Consider the following 17,069-nt stretch of genomic DNA (forward strand, 5'->3'; position numbering starts at 1 on the left):
CGACCCTCGATTTCCTACCCACCCGCCACGCTTACCAAACCACCCTCGATCTCGTCGGATGGTGCGTGGTGGTCACAGCAACGAATCGAAAGTGCGAAACCGCGCGGAGTTACGAGGCGCCAGGAAAATTTATAGACCGTCAGGGAGTCACGACACCTGTTCCCGCGCTCGCATTACCATCTGAAATATTCCCCTTGTTTATGGACCGACTACAACGCCCTTCCGCCCCCTGGATCGCGCTACCAACCCGCATAAAGACGAGAATTTCTTTCTCGACGGTGGATTGCGTCGCGATTGAAACGGTCTCGTTGAATTTTACAACGCGCGAGTGTTATAGGTATCCGTGGGTGGAATTCTGGGAAATTAAAGCGAATAGAAGAAACAGGTATTTGGAGATTTATTTAACGCGTTGTTGGGAAAATTTTACGCAACCTGTCGTTCGATTATTGTTACGAAAATTTCACCTGATTTGTTATTCGATAACTGCTTGTTGCCGGGGAAACATTGTGTAACTTGGCATTCGATATACGCGATATAATCTTGTAAATTAGAAAATAAGAGAACGTCGAGACTACATTACGCATAAAGGTATTTATAGTCGACACATTTGTTGGATAAATTGTGTTGTATAATGGTTATAAAAAGTATTTGAATAAAAATTCTTCAAAAATTATTTTTAAAGAAAAGAATAGCGTAGAAGATGTTGCAACGATTGCGGTCTAGAAGATAAAATATACACAGCGATATTAATATAATATGATGAAAATTAATTTTTAAGTCTATCTTGCGTTTCTTTTTCTAAAAAAAAAAAAAAAAAAAAAAAAAAAAAAGAATATGTAATGGTCTTAGAAAATCCGAAATAAGCGTGGTAGATGACGCGGTGTTGTTACGAGATTCGGTATATCAGGCGACAGAGGAAAGCTCCGACATCGTTGGAAACGACGACATACGCGTCGACGTCCGATAATTTCCAACTTCTCCAATTATCGTTTCTCACGTCGGCTGGGAAAGGAGGTCGAAGAGAATAAACCTCGGAAATGGCGTGTTCCGCTGGCTGACGTTGCTCGAAATGCGCCACGGCTCAGAAATAAGTATTCGCCGATCATCGAAACCGTGCGGAACGAATTTCCACGAGTCTCGACGTCGAGATGATTCTACGAATTTTCTCGAATCTCGACTAAAGTTCGAACGTCTTCGTTCGTTAATTGATTCTTCCAAGAATGGTATTCTTGCTAATAGAATCGCGTTCAAATTCTTTTCTTCGTTTTGTATCGCGTTGAATCGTTTCGCAATGCGACAACGCGAAGAATTTAGAACGAACAATTTAAAAATTAATTAATTCTTTATCCTGGAGATTTCACGTTAAAATATTTTATAATAACACAATCGGGACATTCCTTAATTCATTACGTACCGGTGGAATAACGTGTAAAAGTTGGGTAAACGCAACGTTATTAAAGAAACTACAAATACAGTAAATTATTATTTCGTCGAGTTACAAAAAATCAATTAAATCGATATCAATTAGAAGAGCATATTACACAAGCCCATTGTACGAATAGAAGGAACAAAAAGTATTTCCATAATTTAAAAATGTAAATTGAATACGTAAATGATAAATTTATCGTATAAACATCATGAAACATCTTCTATTCTTTTTGATTTCATAAAATTTGTAATATTACATTTGACAGCTTGGCAGAACTGTCTTTGCGCTACGCTATGAAAATGTTAATACGAATTTTTCCTAGACTACATGGACGTGGAGAAATATTTTGGAATATCCGTTAGAAAACACGTTTAAATTGACTCACCGATTAGTTTGCCGAACTGCGCCGGTGGTTTCCATTCCGGATAATGTCGTGGAAATCGCGCCCTCGACCAGTAAGTCCTTAAAGTGACTTTGTACAGCGCCAGTTTATCCTGTTTGTCCTCTCTTTCCTGTCTATCCTGAGCGAACGATCCACATTGGGCGACCACGAACAGCAGTCGCGTTCCTAGCAGCAGCAACAGCAGCGTCGACCACTGCAGCCACGTCCCGTGAAACATCTATCAACATCACAAAGAAAATATCAAACACTCGTTACGATACATCGAGAATTACTAAGAAAACTTACTAAAGACTACCCATTTCCCACGCCAGTGCTAACTAAATGCTTCATAACGTTCGATAAAAAAGGAACATGGACGAGCATACGCGCGCGGAATCACACGGTCGCAAAGTCCGACGTGCGATGTAAATTTCAAGCGGCTTTCAATCCCGACGATCTTTCGATCGGAGGCTGGATCGATCGACGTGTTTCTCGCAATTACACCGTAGCGAACGAATTGTCCTCGCGTCCCGAGCGTATACATATATTGCTACGTACGGGAAAATTCTACGTGAAATTGACGCAGGATGTTGATTCCGGTGGAACCTTGTACAGAGAAACTCGTCATCGATCAGAAATATCCTTCGTTATTACAAAACCAAGCAACGTTTCACGAGAGAAAGAGAGATAATTTCACGTCATTAACCAAACTACAAATAATAATTACGGCAGCTTGTTTCGCTCTTAATTGCAATATCTAGGGGTTTGCAACGCGATGATATTCGTTGGTGCAATAAAGCTACGCGGCATCACAAAGGCGGGGAAAGGGTGAATGCAAACCAAAAATCGTCCGTTACACGGTACACGAGCGAATGTAACCGGGGCTTTTTCGGTGAGCTTGCGCTGCTGCTTTAATAATGAACACCTACGGAATCGTCTCGTTCAACGAACGGGGCACATTGTATAGGTGGCATGATTGCACGTACGCGCGGGAAAACGTTTTGGAATCGGCGATGCTATCGCAGGCCGGTGTGCAGAGACGCGGCCGCGGTGTTTACATATGCAGATTCGCGAGTGTACTCAAAATTCAAATCGCATTCGATTCGCTTCCGATCGCTCGTCGCCGCTGCTACTCGTCCAAATTTCACGACGTGTGATTTTCCGCCGGTCCACGCCACCCTACTCTACCTTGCTGTAAATACTCATGGATTTTCCAGTAATTACCCTCTTGTACACAGGTCCGTGAAAACATTCCGACACTTGTAGATACGTTTTACACGCACGTGTATGTTATTCGTGGTATACGAAATATTTTAAACATTCATTAACATCGTAACGAGAGCAAACTGTCGTAATCATATCGGCAAAGTTTAGTACCGTTCAACATGAAAACGTAGGTAGAAATTGCGAGATATTTAGTGCGAGTACACATCTCGCAGAAATCACAAAAGTGTTTAAACAATCGTTTGTCCCTTATGATAATGAATCTCGATATTCGCAGAAATCGCGTTTAACGTTTATTACGCTTAAGATAATTCTATAGTAATTGATGCCGCTAATTCTTTTTACTAAATAACGATACGATTTTTTTGGAAATAATTTTTTACTAAACAAACGTGCGAACGATCGTCGTATCTTAGGCCAAAACACAACTTTCTCCGAACATCGATTGAAACATTGAAAAATAAGCGTTGTCAAAGCGCTAGCAACAAGAATAAAAACAGGCTACTTGGAACTTTTTTCAAAGGGATTCGAGGACTACTCTAAGTTGTACTTTTCAGTTTAGTTCTTCAGGAAATTTTTATGGAGTAGCAAAGCTACAAGTTAGGTGAGAAGGCGTTCGAGTTTGTCAGCAACGTGAAGAAATAGCCGGATGAAATGGAACATCCATAGTTTCACTAGGAGGAGAGACATCATTTACGCGTTGATCGTGTCACAAGCGTTTTCATGCGGTTGGTATAGCGAAGTTGATAGAAAATCGAATAATCCTGCCAATTAAAAAGCCTGCCTGTTTGCAAAGTAATTTCTTTTTCGAAGTGCTAAAGCGTGATTTGGGCGTTCGCAGCACGGACATCGTGTTAAAGTATTCAAAATACACGAATACACTGTCAGAAGCAGAATCGCGAATATTCCGACAATGTGAAAATATGCAGTAACGTTTACGAGTGAATAAACGTCGATGGAAATTTCAATCGCGCGTTCGGAAATTTCTCGAAAATATTTTAATTTCCTAAACCGGAACAGTAATTACAATTTCCTGTTTCGGGCGTTTCTCTTTTATTCTTTTTTTTTTTTTTTTTTTTTTATTTCGCCCTAGGAGTCAAAGTAACAACGAGGTCGCGGAAAATTTGCGAAATAGCGCGTCATGGTTGATACGATTATTATAAATAGAAAATGAAAAGATGAACGAACAGCGCGCAATTTATCCACGGTTTTCCATGTTTGATTACCGAGAAAAAGCATATCGTCCTGTTTGCATTTCACTCGCAAAACTTTTTCAATCTCGCGCCATAGCATACGTTGTTTAAACATCGTAATCAAGTGGCGATTAAATAACTCTCGTAAGACTAATAAAATCGAATAGAATGCTAATCTCGACGCAAATTCTACGTTTGGAACGCTTTCGAAAAAACCGTCCGATATAAACCAAGAGGAAAATCTTTGTATCTCGTTTAACGGTAGGATCAGGTATAATACGTACTTGCATAGTGCCTCACCAAAGTCTATTCGAATTGTTACGTGTATTTAAAGAACACGAATATTTCCATATTTTATCGAATATATTTTATCGAATAAAACACGTTAACTAGGGACAAAATTTATTTCAGTTTAACGAGAGAGAGATTACATTTTGCTAAAATTCATAATAAAATAATCTTCTTACAATTCAAATATCAAATACAAAAATCAATTACAGGACGCACATAGTAATTATCAAAAGCGTTATAAAACTTTACCAACAATCCAGTGCGAAATAAAATAAAATTCGCCAGAGTTTTCCAATAAATGTAACGAGCAGATGCTGCGATACTTATGGTCGACGTGCGACGATGTATATCGGATTTTAAATATCGAAATACTCGATTTGAAGCAATTATAAGATTTCCTTGAAAAACAGTAAAACAAACTACGTGTACGGGATTGCAAGCGGATCTCGAAGTCGGGTGGTTCGTATTAAAAACCGACGAAATCTTTCTATCTGTCGGTCGTGCAAGTAGCAAAAGTTTGAAACGAGTTGGTTGGCGTGTTAATTCGCTTCACAAACACAAATAAACCGAGTGACCGAGCGGCTGGCGTATTAACACAACTCGTTAACGAACCGCATACATCCGAAAGTTCCACCACGTTTTCCCGGCAACCAGTTGCCAAATCAGAGGAAACTAAGTAATTACTTTCTCACTAAGAAACTAAAATAAAACTGACGCGGTCCTCGATGCTGTCTAGAGACGTCTCTATCTACGCGTTTGTCCACTGCCAGAGGCAACTTTTTCTACAGCGACTTGTCTCTGGAAGTGTGTACGCGCGATATTTGACTTTTTCCAGACGAAGTTTTTGTTAACAAGAAACGCGATAATACGCTTCGTATATGATTTTCGTTGTGCGTTTTTCTTTGACCAATGACTTTGTTTCTTATTATTAGGTCGTCCGAGAAGTTTCTTTCGTTTTATAAGGAAATAATGGATGCCCAACGTTTCTCGTTTTATATTATTTTATCCGATCACGTATGATCCATTTTGTTCTATCAAACTAAAGATCGCAACGTTCGACGGATTAGGTTTCGCGTTTGTACAAAGATGCGTTGTCGTAAAAGACGTGTCTGTGGAAGAAAGACACTTTTCCGACAACCTAATACATTAAGGTATAAGAATATATGCTATAAATATATAACTTATAAAAATTAACAATTTTTGGATGGTTTTACAGTCAATATATTGTATTGAAAACTATAATAAAGTAACGATGACATTAAAACCTCTGTATCCACGAGGGTATAATCTAAGCAACGTCGATATCACGAAAAAAAAAAAAAAAAAATGAATTTCGTTTTACGTTAACAGGGAATAAAACTAAAATGGTGTAAAATCACGAGGCTAACGGTTCACCGAGTTCCAAACGGATTCCACGTTATTAAAAATATTCATTGAACACTAATTAACCGGCTAATAGAGGAACAAAAATGATAATGAAACTCTCCCGGCGGGATGCAAATTAAATGCACCTTGCCGTGTCGCGGAAAAATCCGGCTGCTCTGATAAATCGAACGATAATCGTTATGCGGCCACGCTGATTAAAAATTATTTCTTCTCCGCGGGATATGAATTATAAAAGTCTTCTCCTGATATAAAGGAAAAATGTATTTAAGTATTAGCTTGGTATATATGAAGTGTCGTTTATTCAAATAAAAGTTGAGCCGCGCACGGTTCATTTCTTTCAAACATCGTTTAGTTGATCAAAGTAATTTGATTCAATGCGATCTTCCAACGACTAACTAGTTCCATTATTTCAAATTTATAAGAATTATCAATTACAGAATTAAAAAAGTTACTCGAACGAATAATTCTTTGCGTGTTAGTTCTCCTTTATTTAACTTTTTCAGTAGTATGAATCGTACATGTACAGACACGGTACAAATAGCGCACGATGATCACGCGAGAAGAACAAGATAAGCTGGTCCTTGTTGATTTTTTGATTTTAACGTCCATCCGAGATCAAACCCGAGAATGTTAGTATGAATTTTTATCGTTGAAATGTACATATGTGATCGTTAATTTTAAACGTTCATTTAATATTACTCTATTATTTCCTCAAGACCTTATGAAACTTCATTTTTTTTTTTTTCTGTTCACCAGTTTTAAAAATGAAATCACGTTTACATCGTTTATCTCGATCTCGGAAATGCAAAACCTGATCTAACGTTAACTCGCAGAGTGTCTGAAAAATAAAAAATTAACATTTGTTTCGGAAATTTAGGACAGATGCTCTCTTGCTTCTGCGTTATTTGTACATCTGAGAACATTTTCGTGCCAGGATAAACGAAAGTACGAGGACGTTATTTCACCAGCCAAGTCGTACGTCGTTTACTGTCACCGGACAAAGAGGTTCCCACGACTGTGGACTCTTGCTACAGAGATCCACCTAACCGAAAACTACCCTCTTTCTCACGCTTTCGGCTTTCTCGTCGGCTCGCTTTCCTCTCCCTCGTATTTTTTCCTCGCATTTCGTTGCGTCTCATTACCCTCCGTCGTTGGAATATTCCGTAGCGCGAACATTGCCGGACGAGAGCCGGATTTCGCTTACGTGTCGGACCGTTTGTCCGTCGACACCATTGACCCAATTTCTGGTCCTTAACTTATATCGAAGAAGAACGTTCGAGAAAACGCACGAAAAGTCCGAGCAACGAAAACAGCTCCCCGTTCCAATTTATCATCCAACGTTTGTCTTTAATTCAATCCGAAGACGATTGTTTGGTTCGCTTGTTTCAATCTGAATCAGCGTCAAGGGGAACATCGGATATCGAATAATCACGATATTAGGAAATTTATTTTGCTAACGGACGACGAATAACACGCCAAAGGACATTGCTGCGATTTCTTTTATCGTCATATTCATCTTTTATTCATACTCTCTTTTTGTTTATAAATATTATACGCACAGTGGCTTACGAAAGTAATTGAACATTTACTATAGACAATTTTTACGAATATGTTATACGCATTGTGCGTAACTCTTTGAAATTTCATTAGTACAGTAACGAGATACGATAGTCGTAATTATACTGGACGAATTAACAATCAATCTGGAAATGTATGAAATATGTAAAAGTACCGTTGCGACAATCGATAGTTTTAAAATATTCAGGGATAAATAAATAGCGGAATACCATAATTGCTTTTCTATAACAGCCAGAAGGTATAATTAATCATGTTTCTTCCCTGTAATATTCATATATTTTAATACAAAATGTTGCTTAAGCCTGTAAAGATCAACAGCTAAAATCTCGAAATTATCAAACAGCAGGGATACTACTGTGGGATATTGCGTTAATTCAAATAGGCGTATCTGGTCAAAAGTTGAAGAAAAATGGCTCGTAATATTTAACAACCGGACAAAGTTGCAGATACGCCCTTTTCGCTTCACACGACAACGCTGTAGCTGTACATGCCATGAGCGTAAATAGCTAAATGTTTAAACGTTGGAAAAGATAAACTCAACGAAGGAGAGTTGCACCGATGGAAGTCACAGACGATTCTTCCACCAGAGTATCAGTCGGTTCTCGTCGCGGGAATTGTTCTCTGGCGTGCAATCGAAAACTAATCCCACGGTTAATCGCGCAAATCGAAGAGGAAATCTCGCGTGCGCGCGATACCACGCGATTACCTTGGCGAACAAACGAACCGATGGTCCCGCGGCCGCCAAGTTCAGAGTTTTCTAGTAAGCAACAAGTTGTCGTGAACGCGATTACTTGTTGGCTCGTAAATAATGAAAAGCAGCTGCAACGTCTCTCTCTTTCTCTTTCAGCGTTGGCCGCGAGCAGATTTTACATAAATTTAAACGATGGTTCTATGCTCCAGGACAGCGCGGGGCTGTATATACGCGCGGACTTCCGGGAGACGACGGTGCTTTTCTACCAACGAATAAAACGAAAAATTCTGGCACAATTCTGGCACCATTCTGTCGGTCATAAAACGATCGAGACTACGTGTATTCGTACGCTCTTCGGAACACGATATTTCAGCTTGGCCGCAAGCTTATGCATCGTCAGCGCTGATTTATGCGAACTTTTCAAAAAACGCGATAGTAAAAGTGAAATCCTGAACCGATATATCCGAGATATCGTGGAAAAGGAAGCATCTGGTTTTCATAACTGGACAGCTCGTTTGCTTGACAAGCCGTAGATAACATACAAAAGATTCTTCTAAATTGGACCACTAGAGATACCATCGTACGTTTTTTAAATTGTTTAAGTCTACGATTTCTATATTTCTATATTCATTTTTAACGTATCATTTTACGATACGAGTCGACGTTTAGAACGAAGAATTCAAGTTTCCTACGGTTTATCGATTTCGCGAGAAAATATTAACTACTACTTTTGATCATCGTTTTCTAATTAATTTGTGGTAATTAATCTTGGTAATATTCGTTCTTTGGTAACAAACATAATATATATCGTTAATAAAAATCCACCCAAGTATCCACATACTTCTAAATCACGGTGTAGCTCATCCAGAAACATTCCGAACATTTCTAAACACGTGTTCCCCGACAAACAGCAGTCACATCGGAGTAAAACTAGAATAGGAAAAAAAAAAAGAAGAAGAAGAAGAAGAAGAGGAAGAAGAAGGGTCAAGACCGAGGATGGGTTATGCTTTCGAGCAAAGTTAACGACTCGTCGAAAGAAAAGGGGAAACAAGTTCTACCTCCTCTCGTGTACTTTTAAAACACACCCCCGTCCAAGTGGAAGCGGTCGAAATCGGTCTGCTTCGTTCGTCCGCGTCGCAAACCGAACTTTTGTAACAGATTTTCTAGGGATGAAGCTCTCAAGGAATCCGATTGAAATTGAATATCCAGAGAGAGGAAGAGAGAGAGAGCAACTTCGTCTTCCTCGCTGTTCCTTTCACTTCTCGCTTCCGGTTCCCGCACCCTCATCGACGTCTCACTTTATTATTGCCTCGACTACATGGCAGACGAGCCAGTGGATGGTTGGTTATTCTCTCCCTTCGTTGTAAATCCTGCTTCGAGCAGTAAGTCTAACCGAAAAACTTTTTCGAGCTTTTTATTCAAACATTATTTAAAGCGATGCCGCGCAGCAAGAAGTATCGTTGCTTCCTTCGACTCTCGAAGAATTCCGAGACAAATTGAAACGTTTCTTTCCGAAGAAGAAGTTATCTTTCCGCCAAACCCCTTCGTATTAGGAAACTTTCCGTCTACGAATTGGAAGAGACAAATTTTCACGATTATTATATGCGATTATAAGAGTGAGAGATGTCTGACGAGTGCGGTTTCAGTTAGCCCTCCGTGGTTTTTGCAACATTATTCGCTAATTATTCGACTAATTTACCATACGAACAAGTATTTTTTGCCGGCTGAATTTTTTGAATTTCTATGAGTTTGCAAGAGCAGTACGAATGGCCGTACGTAATTGTTCATAATGAGATATAATATCGTTGATAGGAAAAATGAAAAGACGTAGATGAGTGAACGTACGTGAATAATCATGGGAGACCGGCTGAATGAATTAACAATGATAACAATTAATTAATACATTCTCGATAATTAAATGGGGAAATGGTAATGAGAGCCACAGCGGAGAGTTGCATTCCGGCGAATATATTATAATTTCCAATAGGGAAATAATTGATTGAGAATCGATTAATAATCACGTTAACGTGAAATCGAACGCCTGCAGTATATCTCTTGAAAAATATCGAGATGGATGGTTTGATTGGTGAACGCGTATTAAAGTTATAAGCCTGCCGTATCTCTAATGTTGTTATTTCCACGATAAAATGATCGATCGTTGTTCAGAAGCATTAACAATCGCGTTAACCTGGCGCTACTCGTAGAAAACGTTCAAACTCGACTCCGTGCTTTCCGTTCGATTAATCAACTTTCGTCTCGTCAAATTCTCAATTTCTCGGATACTTTTTCACGATACGTACGTGTACAGGGTGTCCTAGAGTGTAACAACCAACGTTTATCATTTATATGTTCTATAGAAATAGAAGTTTGGTTTATTAAAACCAGTTTGGTATTGTAAGACTTTTAAGTGGAAGTACGTCGAGTCATTAATACACGTAATGATATCACGATATTAATAACTGATTCGTGCACCGAAACAAAGAGAAATCAAAATTGATCTCTATTAAATACTTGTACTATATTTTCTGACTTTTATATACAGTTTTAGATTCATTTTAAATTATCAATATCAATACAATCACGATAGGAGAGTCTCGTTGTAATGCCAATGAAATTTCGAAATGTTTCGTATAATACGCGTAAAATATCCATAAGAAATTCTTACAGACGCACCAATACTTCCATGAGCAACTACACTCGCAAACTTTGGCTATTAAATCCCTCGACACCCTGTATCGACACAATACGCCAGGTTCCTGAAACCACTCGTGTTCCTTTTTGGAGTATCAAAGCTCGATAATCGTCTAAAGCCTACGTAACCAACGATCGACGTTCGTTTTTCCATGGACAACCGAGAAACGTTTCGCGACATTGTTGTGTGTTCGAACGATTTAAAGGGTGAGAAACTGGGGCAATTACGCTTCCAGCGGTATGAAAATTATTACGAAAACAAACTTTCGCTCTCCGAACTTTCGAAAACGAGGGTAGGAAAAAGAAGAATGTTGCTCGAAGCTGGACTACCCAACAATTACGAGGAAAAATGTCGAAAATTGCAAGTAGAGCTATCGTGCCGTTAATGATTTTTTCCTTTTTTTTTTTTTTTTTTTTAAGGTTGTTGGATTCTCTTTTGTTGAATTTCGAACCGTAAGCGCCTCATACGCGACGATAATACGGTAACTATAGAGTTTATTGACAGAGGCATGCACGTAGGACGCCCCATTTGGGGCGTAATTGTTTCAGGTTACAAACCTCCGGCAACAAATCCACAAATCTACCGCAGAACATCACGCGCACCCGTACACTTCCGCTATTCGCTCGTGTTTCATCTAATGATATTCATTACTGGGGCTATCCTTTTTCTCAAGTTAGTTGTTTTTACTTTCACGCGTGTATCGATCGATTTAGAGACAATAAATAAGGTATATTTCATAGCTATAAATGGACCCACTAAAAATATTCATTTTTATTTTTGACGCAGATTTTTCCGTAACGTCCTGTATAAATCTGCGGAAATTTTTATGGGATTTAACTTTCGAGTCTAACATTTAAATATATTATAATTCATTAGCATTGAATGGATGTACGCTAGAGGTCTGTAATAAAATAATATATAACGAATAGTTTCTACTGAAATTTCAAATTTTTATTTTTAAATTATACGGTAGAATAAATGTTGGAAAATTAAATAAATGGTAGGGATATATATTTAACCCGAAAATCGAATAAAAGATGGTTTTCTTACAATGTGACTTAAAATATTCTTTTGCTGTAGTTTTCGTGTGTAACGATCTAGTACATATTACGTAAAGCTCCTATTGACGTAATAGAACGCATTGTTTGTGAAAGACGACCAAAAGACTCGCGAGTCATAAAAAGCGTATCGGTTTTTATTTTTGCGACCACATAGTCTCCATTACGCGTATTCGAATGTATCCTACTTCTGTAGTACGTTAAATATCACGCAACCAACTACGTGCCGACTAGTCAACAAAAACAACCAGATTTCCCGTGTTATTGTGAAAATACAGAAGCGCATATATAGAAGAATCAGCGAGAACATACACACGTTTGTAAACACTCGCCCCACCCTTCAACGATCCTCGGGTATAACCGAGTTGAACGAAATTCGGATATCAACAATCCGTATAACAACATAGGTATCTCAGATCAAAATTGATCGTAATTTCTATAATGTTATTTACGTCTTTGCGTTACGAGTAAACTGCGAATGTTCGTATAGAAACATATTTTTATGAACAGAACTAAAGAAATGGAATTTAATCGAATAAATATTCGCACAAATTCGTATTATATAAATATCGTAACGAGTACTATATCTTGGATATTTTATATAAAATATAAGCATACGCGAAGAAATCTGGCTGATTCTATGGCTCAAAATAAGGTGAAAATCAAAAATAAGAATATCGCATTGGAAGCTTCGTTTTAAAAAGATCGAATGCCAAAACTTCCCAAGTATGCGTGAATTTGATTAATTTTTCATAGACAATTGGAAAAAGGTTATGTTACATGTGAACATACGTCAAACATATAAAATAAAATGTTCTTCTTTAAGGTTTCACTTGCGATAAGTAACTCGCATTTGAACGTATTTAATTAAAAATATTATACACGTAATCGACGAATTTTCAAATTATATTCTTTTGAAACGAAACATCCAACGTAATTCTAATATTCCTGATTTCCATCTTATTTACTCTCATACCATTAATTACGGTCTGCCGATATGTATCCGCATGCCACCTATATTCTACGCGTATTTTTATGAATACATAACCTACAAAGTCCTAAATGCATGACACCCCGCCCCCTTGCCCAGCCACCTACGCTCTAATTCCCACTCTTGCAATTACTTCTAATAAAGGATTTATCATTCGATTCTTACCTTATTCGTGATGCTTGACGTTTCTTCGGCTCGTCGCTGCCTCCCTCCTTCCGAGAAGGACGACCAGTGTCAGTGGTGAAGAACGTGGCGAGAACACAACTCACATATCACACACAGACATCGCGGGGAAACTCGTGGTCGGAAGGATTACCCGTGAAAGGGATTGTTTTCGTTGATAAAACGAGCGTGGTACGGAGGGGAACACGTAATGGCGCGAAATCGTTTTTCAGACCGTTAAACGTTCCACCGCGGAATTCACGCGAGTTTCCGGGCGTGCGACAACGAAAGCCGGAGAGAGAAATAGATATATCGAGGGAGAGGCGGCGCACAGACACGGCAAGCGCACGAATTTGGTCGCGCGTACGAGCCACGAGAAGGAAAAGGGAAGGAGAGCTTCTCACGTTTCACGACACGGCTCACGCACGGGTCACTGACAGCATCGAACACGATGCTCTTAACTCGAGGGTTGCCGCGGTACTGCGAGCACCGCGCCACTCGGCGCTTGACTCGTGCATCGCGTAGCTGCTTGTTCACAGTCGAGCGCTCCGATTGGCCGAGACGTTCGCGCCGCGCGCTACCATTGGTGGGTTCGAAGCCGCGCACGCGTCTTACTTCCACTCGAAACTTAGCACGACGCGGCGGAGAATCAGGCGGATAAATAATATCCTCGTTTTTTTAATAAAGAACACAATGGCTGTATTAACGATTCATGTCACTGCATAAAAGATGCGCGCTTTTCTTTGCTCAGTTTGCGAACGTAACACGGACAGAGCTCAGTTATGCAAAATGAAATTGCGACTCTGTCTGCGGTAATTGTAAACGTTTCTATAGCGGCACGGCACTACATTCGAGGGTGTAATTTCCCAGACACAATTATAATACTAGTTGCCACCCAACCCCTTTATTGTTGACGCTGTTCTATTCGGGCACACCCCGTTAAATTTATTCTCTTTGATTTACGTGTATAGATTAAATGTAACAAAATAAAATTAACTAATGACTTTTTATTATTTCAAATGCAGCATACCAACTATAGAAGGAACGTACTTCGCTGTCGTGCTTCTGTTTTCGATTCTCTTTGACTTACGCTAAATTGAATATTATGAAATTAATGTAACTAATAATTTTTTATCATTTCGAATGCCCCTATCTAGTATTTTGACAGAAGTAAGAGAGAGCTAATTTCTTTAATAATTGCTTAAAGGAAAATAAGGATTGTTACATCCGATATTTAACAATTACTTCACTATTTTGTACCATGATTTTTGTTACGATGAAACTAGAGTAGAGAAAACACGAGTCAAAAGCACGGAGTGGAAACGGAAGAGGGGATTGACACACACGCGAGAAAGAAAGAGTGGTAATTCGACGAAGGTTCCGCGCTCGTTTCGCACGTTCTTGCTGAAATTACAAGATCGATGTTACAAACCCAAAGAATCGGATAACGTTGGTAGCATTGTTTAACGGAACACCCGGTTGCCTCGATCGTTTTTCACAGGGCTACTTAACCGAAATTACTCGACCCGACATAGATGAGTGGCAAGAAAGAGGAACGATCATGAGTCGAGAACGACGCTGTGCACGTAATCTTGATTTGCGAGTGTTTCGTGATACCAATCGATGATAAGGCTTCCTAACGATGATCGAGTTCGGTTGCTCGAAACCAATTCGTCGTTTGGTAGCTGATCGTAAATACACCTTACTGCTATGTAATCGTGTGGAAGATTGAATATGCAAAACAATATACAGGGTAAGTGAAAACGAAGATAAATTCCTTCAAGGAGGAACTACCAATGTCGTGAAAATATCTTAACCAAAGTTCGTGGACAAAGGATATTTGTTTTACTCACATCGATTTTATTCTTTCGAACGGATGTCGGAAAGAAAATTTCCGGAAGGAAATTTAGAAAGTTAGCACGAAACAACGCTGGCTGTTCCTCTTTACTAACGGAGAATTCAAAGAGAAGAGGAAGAGGAAGAGGGAAGAGGAAAAAGTCGTCGAACGGTTCACGTGACTTTGAACCGTGAGGATGCACTTGCACAGTTGAAAAAGAAACTTTCGTTTGCTCGATATTTCTCTTTTTCCTTGTACCAACCATCGTTTTTTTCACTTCTTCTTCTTTTTTCTTCTTTTTAAATGAGAATCAACCATTCGACCCGGCCTCATTAATTCTTTTCTTCCTGCCCAGGAAAAACTTGTATCCACGACCCGCGTCTCTGGCTGTTTCTTCTCCGTTATCTGTCCGCTGGTCCTCTCATTTTTCATTCGTCGCTCGGAGAAAAGTGCACTTTAGCCGTGTCACCTGTAGACAAAGATACAAAGGAATATTCCGTGCGTCTGCGAATATCACGTAGCTGGGCCACTGGAATATTTCATGCGGTAGCATGAGTGCATGTCACTGCTCTCAGACCCGTGTTTGTACCCTGACCGAGCACGTGGAACGTTCTATCTATCCGCAGAGAAGTGCACAACGACGAACCAAACAGCTGAGACGCGCGATGCAGCTGATGTGAATTGATGCACTTATGTAAAAATGTCTCAATAATTTGCAAGTTACATGGCCTAGAAAATTCAAACGGATTTCGATCCTATCCTCGATGGGCTAGCAAGAGGCCCAAGCACGTCGTAAATAGATTCAAACCATGTATGAGTACTTGGAGAAATAAAAACTGTATTATCAAACAAAGGTCACAAAAGAAAAACACGACAAGTAGAGTTTTGGCGTGATTGCCAGATTTCAGATTTTACAGGACACACGGCCATACGTTTAGTGTTTCGTCGTAACATTTTATCAATAGTTCGTTCTCTGCTCTTTGTGGAAACCATAAAATAAAGATTTAAATCGGTATTCGCTTTCGAAAGGTAAAATCCTGTTTTTCTCACGAGCATAATATCCAACAATAGGTTCTCAAAAAGCAACCATTCAGCGAAGGAGAGGTGGATATTTACTTCAAATTGTTTACTTTAAAGTTTGTTGAGTGAAAATAAACACTTTCAGGTAACAATGGCTCCTTCGGTAATTCCGGGAACGATAACGCGCTCGAACGCTCGCAGAGCATGAGTATTAATGAGATCCAAGGAAATATAATTGTTTAAACAAGCTGACTGTTGTTTCTCTTGCTCTCTGTATCGAATCGCCCGATATACACCTCGGTTCTAATTATTTACAAACGCATCTAGTTCGCTGTAATCTGCGCGTACAATTAAACCCAACGACGTTGCATATAAACGCATTGGAGACAGAACTCTAGATGTAATTGAAGAACGAAAGACACGCGTCAAAGCATACTTTTGCGCTTCGTTTCTCTCAATAAAACGTATTTGCAGTGGCAGTCATGATGGAGTAAAATTCAAATAAAAAATTTAATTCATTATTTTATGACTAAATTGCGTATGTTTATGCAAATTCATACTTTTAGAGATATAAGTAGAGAAATAGAATCTAAATAAAAATTTCACGCGTATACTATAGTATAAAATACTACAATACGAGTACCTATCATGCCCTAGATATGTCACATATTTTTGTATAATCTGTACGTTTTTTATATTTTTGCATTTATAAATATTCCATGAATTTTCATGAATTCGTATCTAACTACATTTCCAATTCCATACCTCGTTTTTTCACAAAATAGTAAGCAGACCGACCAGCATCATTCGCAGACAGATTACTCAGGCTGTAGGACAAACTTTATCACCTGGTTGGACGATAGCCGGCTTATCGAATTTCGTTGGAATGATGGATTATCGGTCGCGAAGCACGAAATTCATCTTGAACGAGTATCCCATGGTACGCGATGAATTATCGATACATACTAGAGACATACTCGTGGGTATCTCCAATGTTGCGCCTATATCGTTCTTTAGTGATAGATGAGCCGATCCTAAACCGAACGATATCCTCGAAAACTCGACGATCGACCAATCAAGACAACCGATAACGCGACTCACTCAACGACCAATTCGCCTCCATTCTGTTACTCCG

The 17,069-nt window shown here is 39.1% G+C and overlaps 1 protein-coding gene across 1 annotated transcript in view; it reads right to left on the bottom strand.

Moving 5' to 3' along the window:
- LOC139991015 (spondin-1) overlaps nt 1-13,573 on the bottom strand; it is a 196,266-nt gene extending 182,693 nt beyond the window's left edge. The window contains exons 1-2 of the mRNA XM_072010770.1: nt 13,081-13,573; nt 1,815-2,049 (exon numbers count right to left, since the gene is read on the bottom strand). Coding sequence (XP_071866871.1) covers nt 1,815-2,049 — 235 coding nt within the window. The 5' untranslated portion in view covers nt 13,081-13,573. The remainder of the gene's footprint in view (nt 1-1,814; nt 2,050-13,080) is intronic.
- Between the last annotated feature and the right edge of the window lie 3,496 nt (nt 13,574-17,069).

The sequence above is a fragment of the Bombus fervidus genome, chromosome 9, assembly GCF_041682495.2.
Source record: "Bombus fervidus isolate BK054 chromosome 9, iyBomFerv1, whole genome shotgun sequence".
NCBI classification, from domain to species: domain Eukaryota; kingdom Metazoa; phylum Arthropoda; class Insecta; order Hymenoptera; family Apidae; genus Bombus; species Bombus fervidus.